The sequence below is a fragment of the Hyperolius riggenbachi genome, chromosome 10, assembly GCF_040937935.1.
Source record: "Hyperolius riggenbachi isolate aHypRig1 chromosome 10, aHypRig1.pri, whole genome shotgun sequence".
NCBI lineage: Eukaryota > Metazoa > Chordata > Amphibia > Anura > Hyperoliidae > Hyperolius > Hyperolius riggenbachi.
The window spans coordinates 138,986,307-139,013,180 of NC_090655.1; the positions used below are offsets into that span (position 1 = coordinate 138,986,307).

At 43.7% G+C, this 26,874-nt stretch overlaps 1 protein-coding gene across 2 annotated transcripts in view; it reads left to right on the plus strand.

The window, feature by feature from the left end:
• The window catches only part of LOC137535677 (steroidogenic acute regulatory protein, mitochondrial-like), a 36,652-nt gene extending 13,533 nt beyond the window's left edge, over positions 1-23,119 (plus strand). The window contains exons 4-7 of one of the 2 annotated variants that reach the window (XR_011024433.1): positions 1,823-1,981; positions 2,889-3,073; positions 16,114-16,202; positions 20,400-20,484. Coding sequence is in view for 1 of the 2 variants with exons in the window: in XM_068257542.1 (XP_068113643.1) it covers positions 1,823-1,981; positions 2,889-3,073; positions 16,109-16,202; positions 20,400-20,501 (540 nt within the window). In the remaining variant the exon portion in view is untranslated. Of the gene's footprint in view, positions 1-1,822; positions 1,982-2,888; positions 3,074-16,108; positions 16,203-20,399 lie in introns of both variants that reach the window. The other variant, XM_068257542.1, reaches the window with a different exon arrangement.
• Positions 23,120-26,874: the final 3,755 nt, after the last annotated feature.

The following is a 26,874-nucleotide window of genomic DNA, read 5'->3' on the forward strand; positions in this document are numbered from 1 at the left end:
AGCGTGTGTACGGCTGCTCTCCAGCACATGTACGGCAGCTCTCCAGCACATGTACGGCAGCTCTCCAGCGTGTGTACGGCTGCTCTCCAGCACATGTATGGCAGCTCTCCAGCACATGTACGGCAGCTCTCCAGCGTGTGTATGGCTGCTCTCCAGCACATGTACAGCAGCTCTCCAGCGTGTGTACGGCTGCTCTCCAGCACATGTATGGCAGCTCTCCAGCGTGTGTATGGCAGCTCTCCAGCGTGTGTACGACAGCTCTCCAGCGTGTGTATGCCAGCTCTCCAGCGTGTGTACGTCAGCTCTTCAGCGTGTGTACGGCAGCTCTCCAGCACATGTACGGCAGCTCTCCAGCGTGTGTATGGCAGCTCTCCAGCGTGTGTACGGCAGCTCTCCAGCGTGTGTATGGCAGCTCTCCTGCGTGTGTATGGCAGCTCTCCAGCACATGTACGGCAGCTCTCCAGCGTGTGTACGGCAGCTCTCCAGCGTGTGTACGGCAGCTCTCCAGCACATGTACGGCAGCTCTCCAGCGTGTGTACGGCAAATCTCAAACACTTGACCAGAGAGTCATCCTGGCAGATTGCCTTGGTTGAGCTATGGAGAGCATTGTTCTACCAGCTCACCAAGCTCCCATGTGATATCAGTTCCTGTTGCTCCATCGACGCTCCGCCCCCTGCATAGCAACAGCACACACCGCTAACCTGCAGTCTAGTGACGCATCTGTTAGCTTCAACCCTGCATTGTTGGCTGAGCAATCGGGTACTGATTCCTGCTGGGTGACATTGATCTTGCGTATTACACCACAGATCAATTATCTCTATGGCAAATATAAGCGCACTGTCTCTAGGTGGAGTTAAACAGCTAGGTAGTCAAACAACTTCAAAACAAATTTCTAGCAACAGTATTCTGTAGTGATTCCAACTATTTAGAATGATTCCCATTACATGGAATGGTTGGACTATGCCGACAAATTTCAGCTCTTATAAAATCTGATCATTTTTATATGCTGTTCCTTATAAATTAAAAACACCTGTTATATGGAGAAGACCTTGCACATAGTGTAGATAATAATATAAACACTGTATACTGTATATGCTGCTTTAGCAAGTGTGTTTGCCGATAAACTATTCAGTTCATGCAGCACATGATAGTAGCAATAGCCTAGCCTTCCCAGATTATTCCACCCTATATCAACCCTGAAATAAGAACATGAAACTTGTTGGATTTTATAGGCCAGAGCAGCCCGTTTATTAACCAATTACAGAATCAATAACTTTTTAGAGAGCTGAGGTAAGGGATCCGATATAATGATCATGTTGAGAAAATCCTGGATAACTGGCGAGCAGCCTGTACCGGCCCCCGCCGCGGTCACCGGCTCAGGGACAGCTGCAAGCCCACCAACTCAATCTCACTTGCTGAGAACATAAACCGGGTGATTCTGCACCTGAGGCAAAATCCCCCAACAACCAACAATCTTTGGAGCCCTTACCCCTCCTGCTGCAATGACGAACCAGATAACTCCCGTAAAGAACTGTCCTGCAAACCAGACAACAAGGGAGGGAGGGAGGGAGCTTCTCTCCTAACGTCTGTCTGACTGACCCCACCCCCCGCCTAGCTTACTTAACCCCCGTCCCCTCCTACTTCTAAAAACCACCTCTTCCTACTTCCTTAACCCCTTATTTCCTAGGCAGGCCACACTATCATGTGTAGGCCTTTCAGACTACGCTGCGCTACGCTTTCATGCCTTTTCTTGAAGGTCAAAATGCAAGGACCAGCTCAAACACAAGCTGATTATTAATACTGTAATTATTTATTCATACAGAAGAATGGTGATAGGACTGCAAATAAAAAAATCCCACAGATAGGAAATGTATTTCGCACTGAGGCTGTAATTGACTCTCCACCCGAACACATCTACATGCAGCTGTTTGAAAATCTTGAACACATGGACCAGTGGAACCCAGGCATCAGTAAAGTTCAGGTAACAATAGGCTTATTTCTTGTGATGTCCAACTGGCACAGCATTGTACTAAAATCCATGATTCATAACTTGTCCTTGGAATAAGATCGATTGCCCACGACTGTCTACATCTAGAAAGTTGTGGTTTTTTTTACTAGTATCCTGAGAACTAAATAGTTTGAAATCAGGATTTTTGAATAATCCTTATACCTTACCCCAACACAAAGCTACATACACAGAGGTCCAGGACTACACAGGAATACACCGTCTGTTATGTAAATAGCGTTATGTAAAAAACTCAGCATAGTCGGTTGGGGACAACTGAATACCCCCGACTAGGGCCGGATTTACCACAGGTGCTTAATGATGGGCGGCTCACTCTCCCTCCTCAAGTACCTCCCTCCTCCCCTATGCGGAGTCCCAGGAGGAGCATAAATAAGAGGTTACTCATCCGGGGATTACTGTCAGCCAATTATGAGGCTTTTACACAACCTACACAAAGCTCATTTAAAACCGATGCATATTATTCTACCACATAGAAAAGCTGAAGTGAGAGGTAGATGGAGGCTGCCATATTTATTTCCTTTTAAACCATACCAGTAGCCTTATGTCCTGCTGTTCTTTCATGCATCAGTAGTGTCTGAATCATTTACCTGAAACAAGCATGCAGCTAATCCAGTCAGACCTCAGTCAGAAACACCTGATATGCATGCTTGTTCTGGGTCTACAGTATGTCTAAAAGCATTAGAGGCAAATGATCAGCAGGACATCCAGGAAATGTGCATTGTTTAAATGGAAATACATATGTCAGCTTCCATATTCCTCTGATTTCAGGTGTGCTTTAATGTTCTGGGATCTGGACGTTAGACTCATTTCCCATGGCCTAATGTAAAAGAAATAACAGCAGTGATTTGTCTTTGATTTGCAGATCCTTCATAGAATTGGAAAGAATACACTGCTAACAAGGGAAGTGACAGCACAGCTTCCTATAACATCAATCAGCCAGAGGGACTTTGTCAGTGTGCGCCACTGCTGCCAGGCAGGATCAGCTTTATATCTCATTGGAACTGCAGCTTGCTCACAGCTAATGCCCCCACAGCAAGGAGTAGTACGGTATGTATATTTTAAAGGTTGAACTTTGCTCACTTAGAAGTTGGTTCAGGAAAGTGGTTTGGTGCCATTTACATCTGTGTAATCTTGTCATATAAGGATTTTGCTGTCTTCACTTCGAAATGTCAAAATATTTAACAGCTACAAATTTTGCTATAATTTAGTACCTAATCATGCACTTGTTTATACTACAATAACAATAGAAGAAACTTTTCCGTTAACTCCTTCTTGATCTACCACTTTGTGTGCAGTCTAGCGCCTTTCTTATTGATTGCAAGCCCATTTCTGTGTTGATGGACTTCTGACTCCTTTCTTGTTGCTTCCAGTCTTGTCAGCTTGACTGAAGAGTCTTTGCAAGGAGATTCAGTCTCTTCAAGTATCACTCAATTAACTTTCTGTTACCGGTTCTGTTCCTAACTATAGATTTGGCTAACCCATTTGGCAGGCTGCTTCAGTTGGCCCTGTCAGACATTGTGGAAAATCTATATGGGCTACATAGGGCTCATTTAAATTTCCTACCACAACTGATTTAACCAGGTACATCAACTGGAGCATGTCTTAGCTGATGCTATACCTAAAGGCAAAGCCAGGGGCAGTAGGTTAGTTGAGAGGAAGATGACAAAGAGTATAGACCTCCTCCAAAGGCTCTCAAAGCAAGCTGAAGATTGCAGACAGCATCCAGAGAAGCTGTTAGGCAACAAAAAAAGAGCCAGACTACAATCAGCATAGGGAGATGGTGCAATCATCAAGAAAGGAACCAGACTACAATCATAGTGTCAGATCAAGAAGGGGTTACCAGAGAATAATCCCTCAAACATATAGTAACTTACAAATAATAAATATCATGTCACATTGGGCCCAATCCAATTCACTTTTTATCTCCCAGGTGATATTTGCACATGTTATCAATAAAATGCCTTTTAAGCCACCAGCAAGCAAGAAAATACTTACAATAATTTTGACAGTTCTCTTCCACCTACTTTTTGGTACTTTTTTCAATTGCAGACTTCTGAAAAATTATTTTAAACAGAAGAGGAAAATGATCTCCTAGTAGATAACTCAGGAAAAACAGTGAATTGGATTGGACCCATAGCGTTTCTATTTCACTGACTCCGCTTTAACACACCTTGGATAAAGGTGTAAGGGGTTTCAGGAGACCCTCGTACACATTAGTCAGAGGAGGGTGCAAAAATAGAGCAATCAAATAGCCCCACAAATCATTGCTCCTTATTACCTGGCATACCTCCAGTCCATGGGGTTTGTGTGAAGAGTTCCCACACCCACCAGCTTTGGTAGAGATATTTTGCATAGAGCACCGAAGCTATGGTTCTTTTCTGGACAAATGCTATTACCAACTGATGTCAACTATAGCAAGCTGGTATGTGACTTCGCGAAACCCCAATGCTCAACACCTCATGTCTGCCCTGTGTCTGGCACTTCTCCTGGAAGACTGGCAGTAACCTCCGCCAACGTTGGATAGACTTTCGACTTCTTCCCTCTAAAAACCTAACACACAGGAATTACACAGGTTCTGCTTCCATTTAATAAGCTACAGATGAATTCATGCTAGCTAAAGCTGTATACAGGCATGAAGTGATACAGTACTTTCAACATGCAAAATAGTGACATCCATGCTTATCTCTGATGAACTGCATGACCTGTCTATAAAAGGAAGGAGAGGTAGAGGAGTCCTGACATTATGCATACCTCCCAAGTTTCGGAGAAAAGAAAGAGGGAACACATCACTGCCACACCAGTAACCACGCCACTACCACACCTGTCCCAGGCTCAGCTACTTTCACTACACTCCCAGCTATGCTGCCTACACTCCTAGCAGCCCTCACTGCACTCCCAGCTAATCTCACTGCACTCCCAGCTACGCTGACTACACTCCCAGCTACTCTCACTGCACTCCCAGCTATGCTGACTTGACTACACTCCCAGCTACTTTCACTACACTCCCAGCTACTTTCACTACACTCCCAGCTATGCTGACTACTCCCCTAGCGGCTCTCACTACACTCCCAGCTATGCTGACTACACTCCCAGCTACTCTCACTACACTCCCAGCTATGCTGACTACTCCCCTAGCAGCTCTCACTACACTCACAGCTACACTGACTACACTCCCAGCTCCTATATAGGCTGGAGCTGGAATAGTTTCGGGGGAGAGTCCTGCACATTTTCTGGCTTTCCAGAAAGCTGAAAATATTCAGTTTTCTGGAGAACCAGCAATCATCTTCACATATACTGAAAGACAGACTTCTTGTGATCATCTGGGACTTATATATGAATCATAAAATATACAGGCCACAGGAGACAACCAATGATAATCTGTAATCATATCTGGGGGTTGCTGTAAGCTCTTGCTCATCTCCTATGCAGTATATATTGATTGAAAATGGCAGAAAAAAGCAATTCATTAAATTCTTACCAGCAATGAATCCTATGTGTAGCCAAGCCTTCATTTATAAAACAAAAGTTTCAATTAGGCAGTCAAATTTCACACACTGATAAACACATCATTTTTACAACAAACAGCCAATAGCTGTATGAATGCCAATAAATTATAACTGGATGGGATTACTTAACTGTTCCAAGAGGAAAGTCAGTGACATTTACAAACATTAAAAGTTCTAATCTAAAATACCAACTTCAGAACTAAAATATAAATTGATATCTCCTTATATGTCTGGTAGGTCAGCAACACAGCATGATGTGAATGAGAATATAGAAAATAGTTCAAGCCTATGAATACCTTTATCATGTGATGAAATAATTTTTTTCCTATATGTATTAACAGGTGTGTGTGTGTGTGTGTATCTTTTGTGGCGCTGTCCAATAGAAGAGAGAAAAAGGGGTACCTGATATACCGATACTGGTACACATGACAATACAAATATTGGTTCAAACATCAAAGAAAAGTTGCCATTTTTCTTTGATGTTTGAACTTTTACCTCTCCCTATTTGTACAGTGATTTTAGTGTATATATATTTTTGCTCTTTGAATTGATCTAGAATACAGATATTGGCACATAATAAAGAAATGGTAGACCATATACCAAATTTAGGGCCGGACTATTAACCAGGCAACAATCAGTCACTTGAGGCCCTATTCAGAGTCAAAGGGGCCCCATCAGCCCCTAATCCAGCACTCGCCAGTCTGTCAAAGGACGCTGCCCGCTGCTGATTGTCTTCAGAGCTGGGCTTTCCTCCTGGGTCCCCCTCTTGCTACTGTGCTCTCTGTCGCTGCCTGCTCCCCCACCCTTCCTTCCTGCAGGGAACTGCAGCTGCAGGGGGTGAGAATGACAGAGGCATGATGACTCACGCCCATTCAACTATCCGTGATCCAAGCGATAGAGTTCCCGTCGTCCGAAGCCAATCTGTCTTCTCTACAGCACTGCCACTCGCTCTGAACTTCCTGATTCTCAGATCAGACAGTAAGTAGTAAGTAGTAGTAGTAGCAGTAACAGATCAGCAGCACTCTAGAGGAGACAGATAATAGAACCTCTATCGCTTGGATCGCAAAAGGTGAATGTGAGTCAACTGGTGCTGTCACTCTCCCCCGCTGTGGCTGCCCTTCTCTGTGGGACTAACATATTCACGGGGGTGGGGGCTGCATGGTGAGGGTGGCTATCTAGTTTGGGTGGAAATCAGTTGTTGGGGGGGGGGGGGGTGGCTATGTAATTCTGTCTGGGGAGTGGCGTCCGGGTTGGGAGTGACCAGAGTTTTCTGTCATTGCCAGGCTGGAGATGCAGTGGCCTTGTGGGAAAGTGCTGCCGCCATGATATCTGGTGCCCCCTTCAATGGATTGCCCCAAGTGACAACCCTTTCTCTCCACTTCCCGGCCATTCATCCATAATGCTGCCACCATCATTCCATGTATTGTGGACCCGCAGAGGAAAGTGGGTTGTTGCCCATAGCAACCAGTAGCACGACTGCCCTGGTGTGTGCGGAATGTTGCTGTGTGCACGGCGCCTGCATCTTCTCTCTGGTCTGCTGGGCTTTTCCTCTTATACACCAGCCTGATAGGAACAGCGTGCGGCCCTCTTATATGTTGGGCCCTCAAGTTCTGACTTCCTATTGTTCTGTATTTAGCCAGGGGGCATTGACTGCTAAGTACATTAGATACAAAATGTTTCTTGCTTTGAGAAAGAACCCCCCATATGCCAGCTTGCTCAACGTGGCTGACCTCAGTCTCTGCCTCTGTGAAGAGGACTTGAGGACTCTATAATGATATGATGAGGGGGCTAATGTGTTACTTTGCTTAGGGCCTCATTAGGCCTTAATCCAGCTCTGACCAAGTTACATAGACTATAATCTGGTGATTAACAAAGCATACAGTATTTTACAAGATTACAGAAGGGAGAGAGCCTTGCCCATGCGAGCTTACAGTCTAAAGGAATAGGCAAGAAACAATAGGTAATATTTTGGAATTCACCTCACTTTCTGTTCTAATACAGTTGTCACAGGACAGAAAGTCAGGGGAATAGCATCAGTTGAAGCACAGACAACAGTACAAAAGCAACACAGGCTTTAACTATCTTAACACATGCTTTCCAAAGCTAAAACCCAAACCTTATCTTCCAGTGCTTGCCAGAACGATCATACCCTTGTGTCTTACTTCTAACATCTATACAGCACCGATTAGACATTCCAGGGGGATCACCAAAGGGTTTCACTTACTGTTTTATTTCCTGTTTGAAACTGGTACAGTGCCTTTTTTTCTAAAGACCCATTTAGAAATGATCTATTCCGCAGATAACTAATGACAAGCTGTCACCTAGTTAGCAGTAAACCAAATGCCAGTCACTGTTCTGGTTCCAGAACTCTTCATATGTCCCCATCTCACCACTTAGCTCGCTTAGTTCACAGCTGGCATTTCTATCCAGTGACGGAGGTTGCCACATCCCAACTAAGTCTGGAGCGGAGCGCACCTCTCTGGTATCACACAGGGACATGTCTGCCCTGTGTCTGGCACTTCTCCTGGAAGACTGGCAGTAACCTCCGCCAACGTTGGATAGACTTTCGACTTCTTCCCTCTAAAAACCTAACACACAGGAATTACACAGGTTCTGCTTCCATTTAATAAGCTACAGATGAATTCATGCTAGCTAAAGCTGTATACAGGCATGAAGTGATACAGTACTTTCAACATGCAAAATAGTGACATCCATGCTTATCTCTGATGAACTGCATGACCTGTCTATAAAAGGAAGGAGAGGTAGAGGAGTCCTGACATTATGCATACCTCCCAAGTTTCGGAGAAAAGAAAGAGGGAACACATCACTGCCACACCAGTAACCACGCCACTACCACACCTGTCCCAGGCTCAGCTACTTTCACTACACTCCCAGCTATGCTGCCTACACTCCTAGCAGCCCTCACTGCACTCCCAGCTAATCTCACTGCACTCCCAGCTACGCTGACTACACTCCCAGCTACTCTCACTGCACTCCCAGCTATGCTGACTTGACTACACTCCCAGCTACTTTCACTACACTCCCAGCTACTTTCACTACACTCCCAGCTATGCTGACTACTCCCCTAGCGGCTCTCACTACACTCCCAGCTATGCTGACTACACTCCCAGCTACTCTCACTACACTCCCAGCTATGCTGACTACTCCCCTAGCAGCTCTCACTACACTCACAGCTACACTGACTACACTCCCAGCTACTTTCACTACACTCCCAGCTATGCTGACTACTCTCCTAGCAGCTCTCACTGCACTCCCAGCTAATCTCACTGCACTCCCAGCTACACTGGCTACACTACCAGCTACTCTCACTACACTTATAGCTACGCTGACTACTCTCCTAGCAGCTCTCACTGCACTCCCAGCTACGCTGACTACACTCCCAACTACTCTCACTACACTCATAGCTACGCTGACTACTCTCCTAGCAGCTCTCACTGCATCCCCAGCTACGCTGACTACACCCCCAACTACTCTCACTACACTCACAGCTATGCTGACTACACTCCTAGCAACTCTCACTACACTCCCAGCTAATCTCACTGCACTCCCAGCTACACTGACTACACTCCGAGCTACTCTCACTACACTCATAGCTGCGCTGACTACTCTCCTATCAGCTCTCACTGCACTCCCAGCTACACTGACTACACTCCCAACTACTCTCACTACACTCCCAGCTATGCTGACCACACTCCTAGCAACTCTCACTACACTCCCAGCTAATCTCACTGCACTCCCAGCTACACTGACTACACTACCAGCTACTCTCACTACACTCATAGCTACGCTGACTACTCTCCTGGCAGCTCTCACTGCACTCCCAGCTACACTGACTACACTCCCAGCTATGCTGACTACACTCCTAGCAACTCTCACTACACTCCCAGCTAATCTCACTACACTCCCAGCTACACTGACTACACTCCGAGCTACTCTCACTAGACTCATAGCTGCACTGACTACACTCCCAGCTACTCTCGCTACACTTACAGCTACACTGAATACACTGCCATCTACACTGACTACAGTCACAGCTGCATTGACTACACTGCCATCTACACTGACTACACTCACAGCTAACTGAATGCTTTAACCTATGCAGTGACGCGTTCTGAGTCCTCTGTCTGTCTCTTCGTTTTGTCTCAGCCACTGTATACAGAAGATGCCACTGCTGTATACACTCATCCTCCATGGTCTTCGTACGTCCAGCTTCACTGGTACCCTCTAGCTGTGCACGTCATGCATGACCTGATGGTACAAGTGCGCCATGCACAGCTAGAGGGCACCGGTGAATCCAAAAGGACGGAAACCACGAAGGACAAGTGTATACAGTGGGAGATCATCTGTATGCAGGGGCTGAGATGGACGGAGGAGACAGAGCGTGTCAGTGGATCAGTAAGAGCTTATGGGGGGAGGGGGACACACACCTGGCCACGCCTTTGCAATATAAGATGCAACCCCCCCCCCCCCTTCAGTTTTGGGAGAGATAAAGTACATCTTATATTCTGAAGAATATGAAATGCACTGCCACAAAAGCTTGATGGTTATGGTAAATATATTGTAATAGCGGTTAGATATACCATCGCAACAATATTCACAGCCACATAGGTTATATATACAGTGGGAGTGGATTCATGTTAGGGATAGGTAGAAAGTAGGTTAGTATCTATTGCTCATATCAACATGTGTCGCTTTTAAATATCTGTTGAAAAAGTCCATATAGATTGACTCCATGAAACTTGTTGCTGAACACAGTGTTTCCAGTAGCTGACATGCTGGTTCCAGCAGTCTGGTACAGAATATTATAAGCAATGAAATGTAGTACTTAAAGATGAATTACAATAACTGATATAACTAGAGGGATACCTTTATTCAATAGGGTTTAATGTACCCTTCATTGAAAATCCCATTTCTGCACACGTTCATGCAGCCGTGAAGACAAGCCGTATGGAAAGAGATGTGGACATGCTTATACCAGGCCTGATATTTGAGAACAGTGTGAATCTGTGAATATGACATCTGGTCTGCACTGAAATGTTTTCATTTTTTATTAAAGGGATAGCTCTCTAAAATGATGTTGGGATCAAGAAGTCTTCTATAGATTGCAGAGTAGTTCACTCATTCTCCCCATGTGTGACAGCTTATACAGGCTGTGACCTTCTGCACTGATGCTCAGGCATATGTCTGGCTGTATATCACTTTCCTCCTTTCACACGACCATTAAGCAGAGACTGATCCTCTCTTGAAGGCTTGTCCTGGAATGGGTCAATCTCGCGTATGAAAGCATGAAGCGGAAATTGATTGCCGTTGATAATATGCGGCTTGCTAAACATGTTTTAAGATGCTAAATAACATTTTTCATTGATGACATGATGTGGCAGTTCGCAAGTGCCACATTTAAAAATTAGCTTTGCTCTCTAAATCAATATCATAATTTTGAGATTAAAGGACCACTATCGTGAAAAAATGTAAAATGTAAACACATACATATAAGAAGTACATTTCTTTCAGAGTAAAATGAGCCATAAATTACTTTTCTCCTATGTTGCTGTCACAGTAGGTAGTAGAATCTGACAGAAGTGACAGGTTTTGGGCTAGTCCATCTCTTCATGGGGGATTCGCAGTATGGCCTTTTGTCTTTACTTTTCATATGATTTTTTAATTCATTAAAGAAGATTCAAAAGAAATGCATTCATATACAATACCTTAAAATACAATAGAATACAGAACCTCTTTTCCCACTCCCACATTTTCCTCTTAACAAAAATCCAAATCAAACAAAAGACTCCCCCCCCCATATACTGTACCTCTATATAAATAGTAGTAATAAATATCCAACTTGAGAAATCAGCCTGCCACTCAACTTACACCCTTCCTTCTTAATGAAATCAGGATTCCTAATTATTTCTTAAAAGAGACTCCTCCCCTACATCATACATCATCCTCCCCTACATCCTACACCATAATTCCATATTCAGATGAGTTTTGAAACTCAAACCATCTGTCCTATTTATCATTAAAAAACTCCCAATTCATCCTGCTGAAGAGCTATCTGATTCTCTGCATGCTTCAATAAATTAACTGTACCAATCTCTAAGGGTTGAAAGATCCTGACATCTCCACTTAACTGGAATCAAGCTTTTAGCAGCTATTGGGGAACCAGAGATCTCTTGTAACTATTAATAGAGTTCAACGTATCATGCAATGACACAGTAAAAGGATCCCAATTAACAGGAACATCAATAATCTTATTGATGCATTCCACAAAATGTTCCCCAAAACTTGAAACTATAGGACACTCCCATACCAAATGCATTAATGTGCCTTTTGCCCCACAACCTCTGCAACATCTATCACTTACACCCGGATATATAGAAGCCAATCTATCAGGCTGTCAGGATCCCTCCTGTAGCATGTTCTGTCCGTTGCAGTGAAGCTGCAAACGGGCAGTACTGGCTTATCTGCTGGCATTCGGTTGTGCATTTGCAATAAGTCTCATTGTCATTTGCAATCACTCTACAGTTCAGGGCAGCTCAGGATGCTGTCATCATTCCACCAATTGCTTGCTGCAGCTGAACTGCAGCCAGATTACTTTGGATTTCCTGCATGCATGTTGTTGCATAATACTGCATGTATTTGCTATGGAAGTCCTTTGTATTCACAGTCAGCTAGCAGATCAGACCAGTTTAGGATTTAGTAATTACCATTCAGCTGTGTGGGAGATTGCATGTCTGCATCCATTGGCTGATGTCCACATAAAAGTCTGCCTCCCATTTCAGACTCTGCCCCACATAGCGGTCAGTACGCTGGTATGCTGGGCACTTTGTCACTCTAAAATAGATCTGTTATTGTAGTTCAATGCAACCTTATTACTTGTGCTTTTGCTAGTTCTTGATAAATATATATGCAGACTTGCTAATATATATTTATCCGTTAGTTGAGCCATTTGTTATTTTTCTGTATTATTGTTTATTGCCTTGTTACCATTCCTGATGGATGTTGGCTGCATCCGCGGTGGGTCAGTGAAGTCCATTATCCTGATATCTTGGATTCTGCCATCACCACGTTAGTGACTGGTAGTATTCCTGCTACTCTAGTTTCTGGGAACGTAACTAGAGGCTGCGGTGGCTATTAGTTATGTTCTATCCTGTAGTCTTGCCTGGGTGGATGCTTGCTGGTGACTGGTTGTTAGCCTGCTTGCGCTGCTTCTGTGGACGTAACTGTGAGCTGCGGTTGCTGCTAGTTACGCTCCAATCTATAGTCCTGTCTTGTACTTGTTTGAATGCTTGCTATCGCTAGGGCAGCGCTTAGTCTTGCAAGCATCCCGTCTGTCTTTTTTGTATCTGTTTTGTTACTTAGCCAGAGGCTCAGACGGCAACCATGCTGGGCAACAGTCAGTCAGGCTGTCTGTTCGTTCTTTGTCTGGATATTCAGACCATAGGCAGTGCAACATCGCAGTGCGCTGCCATTGTGTCTTATTTGTATCAGAAGCCCAGAGCTGCAGTTGCTCTGGGCAACCTGTGTAGCCTCTTCCATTATTCAGCTACTAGCCTTGTTGCTCTGGGTGGTCAGAAAGTATACCCCCCAGGCATTACACAGACGTTCTATACCACCTCGTTAACAACTTAAAATTAACTTAATCTTAGAACTTATAGAGGCAGCATGAGCTAGAATACAAACTTTCCTTTTTTGGGCGACACTGATAGAGATGCCAAGATCCTCCTCCCACCTACTTAAAGAGACACTGAAGCGAGACTAAATCTCGCTTCAGCTCTCGTATATAGCAGGGGCATGTGTGCCCCTGCTAAAACGCCGCTATCCCGCGGCTTAACGGGGGTCCCTTCACCCCCAACCCACCCCCCGCAAAAGTTGGTCGCAGACTTGGTCGCTACATTTCTCTTCCTGGAGGCAGGGCTAACGGCTGCAGCCCTGCCTCCCAGCGCGTCTATCAGACGCGCATCGCCGCCTCTCCCCCGCCCCTCTCAGTGAAGGAAGACTGAGAGGGGTGGGGGAGAGGCGGAGATACGCGTCTGACAGACGCGCGTGGGGCAGGGCTGCAGCGGTTAGCCCTGCCCCAATGCGGAAACGCTCCCCCGCATTACGGAGGGGATTTGGGGGGACAGGGACCCCCGTTAAACCGCGGGATAGCGGCGTTTTAGCAGGGGCACACATGCCCCTGCTATATATGAGGTCTGAAGCGAGATCTATTCTCGCTTCAGACTCTCTTTAAGTAACCTGGAAAATCCCCAGTATCATTCAAAAGAAACCTTTTTTATATAATAAAGATATCAGATGTACAAGAGGAGTCCCACACACAAAAAGTTTATCAGATTCTGTCAAATCCATATTACTACGGAAAGTTCCCTTCTTCTTGTCTGCCACAAAATGTTTCAGTTGCCTATGTCTCCAAAAATCAAATGCAAACTGGCCATATTCCTCACGGAACCTAGCCAAAGATTTCAATTCTCTATTCACTAAAATATCCTTTAGCCTTATTCTACCTCCATCCCCCCACAATTCAAAAAACCCTCGCTGGATTCCAGGCGGAAAAAAAGAGAACCCCACTAAAGGCGACATAGGAGATATCACATCAGCCCAACCATATTTCTTAGTAACCAGATCCCAAATCTTAAATACATTCTTAACCCAAGATGGAGTCCACTGTGGCAAACCCCTGAAAATCCCAGGCAGCCAGAAAGCATCTGCCAGTTCTTTCTCCACTAACCTCTTTTCTATATTAACCCATATATAAACTGCAACAGTTGTCTCCACGTATTATCACTAGTGTAAGTGAACATTATAGATACAAAAAGTACCCCAACATGCTGCGTATCACCCCCCCCCCTCCCAACCAGAGTGCAGTCTCCCGACATGGCCATCATTGGTGTTCAGTGTGCAAGTGTGCCTGCTCCCTCATCATTCCTGCTCAGTGTGTGTGGGGGATGGGGGAGAGTGACTCAAAGTTACAGAAAGTCAGAAACAGTGAAAGTTTCAATACTGCAAACACATGCAGATCCATGCTTTAAAACCAAAGGATATAGGTCCGTACACACGCCGGACTGGAGGCAACGACGGGTCCGTCGTCACCTCCCGCTGGGTGGGCGTTCCAGCGACAGTCAGGTGTGTGTACAGTCTGTCTGCAGACTGATACGGCTGTTTCTGAGCGATCCGCTCGGCCTTATCTCAGGATGTTTACACAGCAGTTTAGTAACCAAAGCTTCTAACAGAATCAATTAGCACTAAAAAGCAAGAAGTTCATTTAGATTGAGAATAATTGTCTTTCTTCGAACTGACTGAGACTGCAATACCTCTACATGTATTTGACTACTAATCAGCACTGATCAATATCCCCCTGCCCTGTACTTGTTTTTAAGATTTTATTTTATTTTAGGATACTTCCATAAATCAAATGAACAATTTGTGATAGTGCCTGGTGTTTATATTTATGAAGGTGTCCATACATTTGTCGATATTTCCTGTGTATTCCAGGCAGTTCCGATTACTGTGATCTCCAGACATGTCATACAGATTGCTCTTACCCTCTCCACTGTGTCTGTAATCAGACATCATAAGGTCACTAGCCTGTGTGTGAATCTCAGGAATGTCTTCTGAGGGATGGCTGAATAGGGTCAGCCTACAAGTTATTTCAACCTGTGACTGCTTTGCCTGTAACTTTGTACATTAGAATATGGCTGCAGACTGATACAGATGTTTTACAAACCCTGGGGAGCAGGGACAGTGTACAAATTCCAAAGTTTGTATAATTCCTTTTCTGTGTGGTTGACACAATGGTACAGAGACCAAACCGTTTTTTTTTTTGGACCCCTAATTTGTACAGGACCTTTATCAGTTTGCCGCCTCTACCAAGTGCTGCTCTGAAATACTGTCTCAGGTTCCGTCATGGTAGATCCGCCACTGTGTAAACCGCTAAAGACTCATAAAGCATCTACTGTAGAAAATCTTGCATTTGGCAAGCTCCTCTCAGAGGCAGCTCCATGATTGGGAGGGCAATAGCCAGGTAGTGAGGCAGTCATGGTGTTGCCAAGTGAGTATAAATGAATATGGCTATAGGAGAAAATATGCAACATGCACAATGCAATGCACAATGCAAAAGGAGATGCACAAAAAGAGTAGTTGATCTGGATGTGGTAAAAAGTGGGCATGGTCACAACAGACTTTTGGTGGAGCCAAAATGGGCATAACTTAAACATATAAGATTCAAAGTTATGTGTTGTTGCTACTATGTTAATGTCACACTTACAATACATATACAGCATGTTTCATATATTATGCACCACAATCAAGTATCACTGGTCCACAGGGAAAAATACAGACTTGTAAAAATGGAAAAAACCACCAAACTGATTATACATATCAAATTACTAAGTAAACAATGTGTGATAGAAATCAACATAACATTCACTTGGGATAAACATTTTTACAGAATCTTTTACTTTGAAAATGTTGCAGTTCTAAAGTATATAGAAGCAAAATAAAATATATACTGTACAAAACATATCTGTTGCAATAGACTAATTATAACGTCTCTCTGCAGAGCAGAAGCGGCACTCAGCTGTATTGTTTTACGTCCCCTTGAAGGTGACAGCAGGAAAACACATTTCACTTGGCTCCTTAGCGTAGACCTCAAGGTAAGACTCGTTCTATCCATTCATTTATATCTCTTATATAACTCCTGAAATAGACAACAATAATGACTGGCTGTTCTGGCATGTTTTGCTCACTAAAAGTTCTTCATTAACCCTCCTGGCGGTTAATTTTTTTTTGCCAAATTGGCAAAAATCCTTTTTTTTTAATTTTTTTTTTTTTGTGTTTCATGTAAAGCTACCAGAGTGGTAGCTACATGAAACACCACTAGAGGGCGCATGTGTCCCTCTAGTGCGATCGTCGCCGGCATCAATAGCAAACAGGGGAACGCGTATATAACGCGCTCCCCTGTTTGGCTTCTCCTGTCGCCATGGCGACGATCGGAATGACGTCATGGACGTCAGCCGACGTCCTGACGTCATGCGCACTCGATCCAGCCCATAGCGCTGCCCGGAACTCATTGGTCCGGGCAGCGCAGGGCACTGGTGGGGGGGGGGGGGGCCCTCTTGCGCCGCTGCGTACGGGCGATCGCCGCAGAGCGGCAGCGATCGAGCTGTACGCGCGGCTAGCAAAGTGCTAGCTGCGCGTACAGCATTTTAAATGGAGCAAATCGCTCCACCAGGGGCTGAGATATCTTCCTGCGCGGCATAGCCCGAGCTCAGCTCGGGCTTACCGCCAGGAAGGTTAAAAAATAAATAAATGATTCTCAAAGCAAACCTGTGAGATATTTAGCTAAACAAAAATTAGATGCTTACCGTGGTAGAGGGAAGACTCTGGATTCTCCAGTCTGACTTCTTCCTACCCCCTCCACCTTACCGTTCCCGTGCTGACTCCCCTGAAGCTTGCATCTTGGCTCCCAGATGAGAACGAGGGTGGCCACACTGCGCAGGTGCAGGATGACTCGTGTCTGCACGGTAGCGTGGAGCCACACTCGGGCCCGGTAGAAAACGTTGCGCTCGTTCGGCTCCATTCTAGTGAGAGGGTGTGAGCCATATGCCTGCACAGTGCAGCCAAGCACCTTTGACAAGTCTTTGTCAATGGGCTTCAGGGGGTTTCAGCGCTAGAATGGCAAAGGAGGACGGGGGGGGGGGGGGGAGGCTTCCCTTTACTGAGATAAGTTCCCAAATCGGGTTATTTTTTTTCTTTCAGGTACACTTTAGGCTGCATAGACACACACTGAGATTTGTTGAGCGTGGCTTTCTCTGTGCTGGCAACAGGAGGCAGATAGGGAAATTATGAGGTGTCTTTATGTTCCCCCCTGTTTGGTCAGCTGTTAATAAAATAAAATGGTGTTTCACCCAACATATGAACTGGCACTGGGATGATTCCTTCTGTCCTTCAACCATAAGAATCACCACTCATGCTTACATCTGGACACTCATACATAAAAAGACCTATTGAATAGGTCTTTCTATGTATGAGTGTATGAAAGATTGTGTGGCATTGGGATTGTGCCTGCACATTTAAGGCCCTCTGAAGACTAAACACTAATTTACTTTCATTGTGATTGGTCCGCGTCCACAAGAATTTCTATCAGAGTCAGAGGAAACCCATAGAAATGTAATGATGAGAATGAAGCCTTTCTCCCCCTTTTTACTTATTTATTTTGAATTACCCTATCCCCCAGAATGCATTGCATAAGCCATTGACTGAAAGGCAAGAAAGCATTTTGAATTACCCTATCCCCCAGAATGCATTGCATAAGCCATTGACTGAAAGGCAAGAAAGCATTCCTTTTACTCTATTCCTTTACCTATCTACCTATACTGGCGGCACCTATACCTAGCAAACCTGTATTGGCTGCACCTATACCTAGCTAATATATACTAGGAGCACCTATAGCTATCTATCTATACTGGGTTTGGGAGGGGGGTTCAATTTTTATACCCTCACCCTGGGTGCAATGTAGCCTAGAAACTACTCGGAGGGGAAAGGGGGGCATACATGCAATAGAGGCGCAAGGAAAAATGGGGGCCAGGTAATACTGATGGTAGAATATTGTTAATTTTACAGCATGTTTCAGAATGTACAGTTTCCAACACATCTCTGAGGGTAGGAAAGGCAAACATGTACCAAATCAATATGTAACTACAGGACTGTGTCCCTACCCTGCACTCATTAAGATGTCTTGCTGTATTGTCTCATAATCATGTGGAGGAAAGAGGGTGAGGTAGAGTGTGTTTGTTCAAGTATGCCTTAGATTAGCAACCCCATGTTACTTACATCCATATAGTTTTGACCATGGGGCCCAGTAAATTGCAGTTACACCTCTAGTTTCACCTATCAACAGTTTAAAGGACCACGATCACGAAAAAATTGCAAAATTTAAAATACATGTAAACATATATAAATAAGAAGTTTGTTTCTTCCAAAGTAAAATGAGCCATATGTTACTTTTCTCCTATGTTGCTGTGGCTTACAGTGGGTAGAAGAAATCTGACAGAACCTACTGGTTTTGGGCTAGTCCATTTCTTCATGGGGGATTCTCAGCAAGGCTTTTATTCTTTATAAAGACATTCCCAGAAAAGGATTTATACAATGTTGCTGGCCAGCGAGGAGAGCGCCAGCGCATACCACTAAGGCTGCATCTGAAATGACAACCAGCTCATGTGTGCAGCACCTCTAATAGGCTTTCTGCACACTTCACATTCAATTCAGATGCAAATCATATGCAAAACTGCTACTACTTATCATGCAAACAGGAAACTCAAGAGGATGGACTGGGAGCAGCTAACCTGATAGTTATATACTTGCAGAGTTAAGAAAAAGTGGGGGGAAGGCTGCGCATCCCTAAACACATCCTGCAATTGAATGGTTAATCGCATAGGCATACACCGCCTCTATTAGACTGAAAAATGCATGCCCTGCATGCAAACCATATTGGGAGCTAAAGTTCGGTCACTTGCCCGGAGGTCCGTCTCACCGTGGTGCAAGTGTCTAGTACATTATACTTTGCATGCAAACCATATTGGAAGCTAAAGTTCCTCCTAGTGTAATAAATGTTAGCACTTGTTTTGGATGCAGGGCATGCATTTTTCAGTCTAATAGAGGCGGTGTATGCCTGTGCGATTAACCATTCAATTGCAGCATGTGTTTAGGGATGCGCAACCTTCCCCCACTTTTTCTTAACTCGGCAAGTATATAACTATCAGGTTAGCTGCTCCCAGCCCCTCCTCCTGAGTTTCCTGTTTGCATGATAAGTAGTAGTAGTTTTGCATATGATTTGCATCTGAATGGAATGCGAAGTGTGCAGAAAGCCTATTAGAGGTGCTGCACACATGAGCTGGTTGTCATTTCAGATGCAGCCTTAGTGGTATGCGCTGGCGCTCTCCTCGCTGTCCAACAAAATGTAAGTTACACATTTTTTTTTTTGCTTGGCTGCTCCCAAGGTTTTACATATGATGTTTTAATTTAGGTTAGGTCACTTGCCCGGAGGTTTGCCTCACCGTGGCACAAGTGTCTAGTACATTCAATCTAATAGAGGCGGTGTATGCCTATGCGATTAAACATTCAATTGCAGCATGTGTATAGGGATGCGCAGCCTTCCCCCCACTTTTTTTTAATGTTGCTGGCCAGCTTCCCTGCTCGCTGCACATATTTTTGGCAGTTGGACAGAGCAACTGCCATTCACTAAGTGCTTTTGAAACTAAACAAAACCCTGAGAATCGCCTATAAAGAGATGGACTAGTCCAAAACCTGTCGGTTCTGTCAGATTTCTACTACGTACTGTAAGTGATGGCAACATAGGAGAAAAGTCATTTATGGCTCATTTTACTCTGGAAGAAACATACTTCTTATTTGTATGTGTTTACATGTATTTTAAATGTTGTGATTTTCACGATAGTGGTCCTTTAAACTGGTACTAAGGGGGGTGGGGGTTGGGATGTCACTATGGCGCGAGCTTACACATTGGGCGATAAACTGTCAGTTTGACCTAACACTGCTGAGATGGATGAGCTGCCATCACAGTTGCAATGAGATGTCACTAAGGTGTCTGTACATACCTTATTTCCTCTTTCTATTCGACACTGAAAGAAACATTGTGAATAAAAAAAATGTATAAGGTTGGATTTCCTGTTACAGCACAAAATTGCTTCTTACTTTGTGAAGCATTATACGCATTTCATATCTAGGATAATATAATGAATTGTTGAATTGTCATAGTTTCTGTACTTTTGCACTTTACATTATTTTATGAAAGGACTGTCTATATAAGTGTCTTTGGTTTCAATTTCCTCCAGGGCTCCATACCTCAGTTTCTCACAGACAAGGCCCTTCCCCAATCACAGGTCGACTTTATATCACACCTGAGAAGACATCTATCTTCACCAGAGAAGAGCTAATCTGCACTTTATCCTACAAATCGGACGCTCCATATATTTATTGTTGGGAAAGCTTCAACAGAATGAGAAAACAAAACATGTCTTTTATCTTGGTTCACAAATCTAAGTTTACTTTATTATACAGACTAAATAAGACATTCTCATGTATACAGTATGTGTTGTAATGCCTATTAGAAACATTGGTGCTTTACGCTGGCACATGTGGTGCAACATCTGTCATTCTGTGTTAGGGGTAGTCAGGTGCATAGCCACTCTCAGCGTTTGGTTCTGTATGTGGGGTGGAAAGGTGCACACCTGCTATTGGTGATGGTGATTGATGTTGACAGTAAAGTTATCCTAGTATGCAAATCTCCTCCAACCCAGGAAGATGGAATGGCATTAGCAAACAAAAGCAAATAGCTGCTGATTGGTTATGCTGATGTTGGGTAGCTGGCAGATGAATAATAAGGGGCTATTAATTCCTAACTATACTTCTTTTTCCTGACTCAGTAGAGATTTGCCTATTAGGAGAGTTGTGCACTAAACACTCAAGATAATCAAAGATAGACTAATAATTGTGGCTTGCATGCAAATTGTAATGCAAATTGTATGCAACTTCAAATTGGGCCAATCAGGTGCATTTTCTACTGATTTTGGCTGAAGCTGCAGACAATTTGCAATAAATCCGCACACATACCAGGATGATTTACATCTCATTGGTCATCTCTACTCAACACTACTGGTGATGCATCAAGTATTAGCAGATGTAAATGAGACAGTAAATGAGTGGTGTATAAAGATAAGGGTACAGAAAGTTACATTTGCACCTGCTCTTGCTGTGAACATAAATCTGGGGGAAACGGCAATGTACAGAAAAAAAATGTTTCCTCTGTAAAATATCATGCAAAGGATCTGGCCGCCCTGCATTCTCCCCTGAGCATATCAGGAATGCTAGGGGCAGAGTGGGGTCACTAAGTGTCATATATAATTAAATATGTTTTTGTAACAGTATTTTAAATCAATGCCAGACTCTCTTATAAAGTGAGACCGTCAACACGCCATGTCCGATGAGGAATTGACATTAAATAGATCTGTACCTGTTATTTTACTGCTGGTGTGAGGTTCCCATATGTTGAGGCTACAGTGAGAATTACCATTAAAACTACAGCGGGTATAGAAAAGAATCGCCCCTTCAAAATATTCATATTTTGCTGCTATGCAACCCGAAATAAAGACACACTCAGAATTTAGTTTTTCCATTTGCTTTTACACAACATAGCTTGTAGCAGCCAAGTGAAAGAAATAATAGCAACAGTTCCGAAAGAAACACACAAAACAAAAACACACACTCACAACAGAATCACTGAGATGGGTAAAGGATCGTCACCCTTGGCAGTACTTTGTAGAATCCCCTTTTTCCTTAATGACAGCCTTCAGTCTGACTGTTGAGTTACTTTTTAACCAACATTTCGCATCTAGACTGCCCACTCTTCTTTGCAGAACTGTTCAAGTCCAGTGATGATGACTATTGGTGCTGCAGACAAACCCCCTCTCAACATGATGCTGCTGCCACCTCCATGCTTTACTGTAGCTACTGACTTTCTGCAAGACATTGATCTCATCTGCGCATAAAAGCTTTTACATTTTGGCAAAGCTCAATCAAGACTTAGGGCCTGTTTCTACTACACGCAGTTTGGATGCAGAATGGATGCAGAAGAACGGACTCCAATGAATGCCTATGGGCGTGTTTCCACCAAACGCTATTTTTCTGCTGCAGATTTTCCCATAGGCATTCATTGGAGTCAGTTATTCTGCATCCATTCTGCCTCAAATCTACATGTAGTGGAAACAGGCCCTTAATGTGGCCTTTTTGGAGAAGTGGCAACCTTCCCATGCCAGCAACAAAATATATATTATGGAGGGTTTGATTCTTTATATTCTATTGTGTATCTTGATTGAGGCAGAGCATCTCACAGGGCAATGCATTATTAAGCATACACAGATTTTCAGGCTGTTTTAGCAATCTGGAACAAATTATCAGTTATGATGGTTTGTCCTTCTGTGAAACCCTGAGTCTCCAACTGTTCTGGATATTTAATCTAATACTTTGTTCATGGATCCAGGCTCTTTATACCAAGAAATGATAGACTGTACCTCACTCTATCAATATAATAGGCCTGATCAAACTCACTTTTTCTCTTAAGTTTTTTCCTAGGAGTTAATTTTTCACCTTCTGTTTAAAATAACTTTTCAGCATGCTACAATTGAAAAAGTACCAAAATGTAGCTGGAAAAGTACTGTCAAATTATTATGAGTATCTTCTTGATTGCTGGTGACGTAAAAAGCATATTACTGACAATTTTGACAATATCACGTAGGAGAACACTCAGGAGAAAAAGTTAATTGAATAAGGGCAAATGTTCTGAAATCTGGAGGACTTTGCATACTAAAGTTTGGCATAGCACAGAAATCCAAGAACTAGCAACAGTTTTACTCTAGAATTCTCCACTCACTCTGTTGAATAACAGTGGACATGTTGGCAGTGGACAGTGGGCAGAAGCAGCTTCAAGCGATGCCAAGCTAGCAGCGTAGCAATTGATACTAGATCATATTCTTGCTGGGATGTGATCTAATACTAAAGGGATACTGTAGGGGGGTCGGGGGAAAATGAGTTGAACTTACCCGGGGCTTCTAATGGTCCCCCGCAGGCATCCTGTGCCCGTGCAGCCACTCACCGATGCTCCGGCCCCGCCTCCGGTTCACTTCTGGAATTTCAGACTTTAAAGTCTGAAAACCACTACGCCTGCGTTGCCATGTCCTCGCTTCCCCTGATGTCACCAGAAGCGCACGTCGCGGAGGCACAGACCATACTGGGCCTGCGCAGTACGCTCTTGGTGCCATGAGCAGGAGTGAGGACATGGCAACGCAGGCGCAGTGGTTTACAGACTTTAAAGTCTGAAATTCTAGAAATGAACCGGAGGTAGGGCCGGAACACTTGTGAGTGGCTGCGCGGGCACAGGATGTCTGCGGGGGACCATTAGAAGCCCCGGGTAACTTCAACTCATTTTCCCCCGACCCCCCCTACAGTATCCCTTTAAAGAGACTCCGTAACAAAAATTGCATCCTGTTTTTTATCATCCTACATGTTCCAAAAGCTATTCTAATGTGTTCTGGCTAACTGCAGCACTTTCTACTATGACAGTCTCTGTAATAAATCAATGTATCTTTCCCCTGTCAGACTTGTCGGCCTGTGTCTGGAAGGCTGCCAAGTTCTTCAGTGTTGTGGTTCTGCTATGAACTCACCCTTTCTGGCCCCTCTATGCACACTGCCTGTGTGTTATTTAGATAAGAGAGAAGAGAGAAGCTGCTCTAATCAGCTGGATAAATCGTCCTCTGAGCTGGCTGGGCTTTCACATACTGAGGAATTACAAACAAGGGCAAAGCTGTTTGCAAGAAGAAAAGCACAGCCTGAAACTTCAGTGCATGGGGGAAAGAAACACACAAATGATCTCTTGAGATTCAAAAGGAATGCTGTATACAGCCTGCTTATGTATGGATGTATTTTCTATGTGTGGACATACTCTACATCAACCTACTTCCTGTTTTGGTGGCCATTTTGTTTGTTTACAAACAAACTTTTTAAAACTGTTTTTAACCACTTTTAATGCGGCGAGGAGCGGCGAAATTGTGACAGAGGGTAATAGGAGATGTCCCCTAACGCACTGGTATGTTTACTTTTGAGCGATTTTTAACAATACAGATTCTCTTTAAGTGGTGCAGAGTGGTAGACAAGGGAAATATTTATTGCTATATCAGGTAAATATTTAGGGTTTCCCTCATATACTATTGTATGGCTTCTTTGATGCCAACATGAAAAAATACTGATGAGATAAGCGATTGTTTCTAAAGATCTAATTCTAAATATTACTTTGGGGGGGGGATCTCATTTCCCAATTCTCAATTCCTTTTCATCTGTTCTCCTCATAATAAAAATATTGATAAGAACGGCTAAAGATCATACTAGCAGAATGCTTCATGTATGATGAGCCATAGGCTTTAATTGTTAAAAGTAGGTTATGAACTTTCAACTGAACATATTGTAAACTACTGTATATGTACTGTATTAAGAAAGTAATATTAATATAAGAAGTTATAGAGAATTGTACAGCTTGTTGTAAATAAATAAATATACTTTTCACATATGCAGTGTCTAGATTTATGTGTCTCCTGAAAATTGCTATAAAAAACAAACTTTTGTGGGTTGTAATTCCATAAATTATTTAACACCCAGCTAAATCCAAAATTGAACATGGTTTATACTAACAGGTATTCTTCCTCAAGTCTCTTTGTGCGAGAGGTGGGCCAGGATTGCCTCAGAGTGGATTGTTGAGTTTACCTGTGGTATGCGGTCTTCCTTGGGAAACAAGTAATCATTATTCCCCCATTTTAAATGGTTTTAAAGAAAACCTGAACTGAAAATAAAAGTCAAAATAAGCAAACACAAGTCATACTTACCTTCCATGTAGTCTACTCCTCAGTGTCTTTCTCCTGTCCCGTGTCCGGTTTGTTCACTGTGATCAAGGGAATTTTCCGTCCTCCATTGTGAAAATGGTCATTACCCATAACAGCTTTCTGGTCAGCACACAGTTAAACTGTAACATCGCCCACTTGAGCCATAGGGAAACATGGGCATTACCTGGTACATCAGTTTTCCTCTCAGCTATAACTGACAGCAACTGGTATTTTATTGACAGCAACTGATATATTTCAGATCTGACAAAATATTGTCAGAACTGGAAGGGATTATTGTCAGAAGAAAATGGTGAGCTTCTGAGAGGAACTGATGGCAAGGTAACTATGTAATGTTCATTTGAAGTTACCTCATGTGTTTATTTGAAATATTTTTACTCAGTACAGGTTCTCTTTAAGCCTTTTGACACACCTGGGTAGTTCCCTCCAATGCAGAGTTATTATATCTTTCTGAGTTTAGTTTTATGATTTTAAATACCGGTAATCGTACACACCTAGCCGCTCACTCCGCTCTTCCAATGAACTTCGCCTAACCCCCCCCCCCCCCCGCATCACCCAGTCCCATGCACGCCTCCAGGACTTCTCAAGAGCTGCTCCAACATTATGGAACTCCCTACCTCCACCCATTAGGGCAGCCCCCTCCTTCAACATCTTCAAGACAGCCCTCAAAACTCACCTTTTCACTCTGGCCTATCACCCCTCACAAGTGCTCTAAACCCACCACAGCTGAACTCTGGTCCCCTACCTTTTGTGTCCTTACCTCTCCCTCTAGATTGTAAGCCTTTGGGTAGGGTCCACCTCTTTTTGTGTCCTACCTGATCATGCACCTCCATTACTGTGAACCCATGCTATGCATCTGAGTGAACCTAACTTGCCTAATCTCCATGCTCCCGTCCAGTGACTGACTAAGCATTACCTTGTACTCATACTGTGCTGCATGATCTGGTCTTTCTTGTATTCATGTATTGTCATTTTGCTGTATGTCACCCCTAAATATTGTCTGTAACCTAAACCAATGTCCAGCGCTGCGTAATATGTTGGCGCTTTATAAGTACAATAAATAAGTAAATAATCGTATTAGTTTGGATGTGCAATATTCAGAAACAAGAGCGGGATCATTAATTCCACTTCTTTAAACACCTGGTTGTAAGCCTAAGCTTGTGAGTATCAGCATACTTGACACTGAAAGGCACAGAGGCTGGTTGATAACTTGAAGCATACATGAGGTGAAGAGAATAATAGCAGATTTACTTACCTGGGGACTCCTTCAGGCCCTAGAAGCCTATGTGTCTCTCGCCATAGCTCTGTTCTCAGCCAGTCTCCTGGAATATGCTCTGTAGTTGCTGCAGATGCACCTGGAGTGTTCTGCGCAGGCACAATAATGTACCTGATCAAAACGCTCCAGGCCATGGGAGTGTGGCCGAGTGCATGCGCAGAAGCTATGGAGGGAACCCCAGGAAACTGGCTGAGAGCAGCGCTATAGACATGTAGGCTTCTAGGGGCTGGAGGAAACCCCAGGTAAGTCAATCTGCTATTATCTTCTTCAGCTCATATATTCTTTGAGGAAACCAGGGGTCTGGTGAAATACGTTGTTAATAAAAATCAACCTGTAAGTCTAGTTTTCATTTTGTGATAACCCTCTTTTAATGCTCTCATTATTTATCCTCCATTCAACAGCTCAAATGTGATTGGTTACTATTGTTCCAGTTTTCAGTGGAACCCCTATTGATAAATCAGCCACTCTGTATACAAACATGAGCATATGTAATGTAAAGTTGAATTCACTTTAGTCAGTAACAGAATCAGCAATTTGTCTGCATGTGCTGCTGTGGAGGATTGAGGCAGGTTTCACAACTGAGCAGAT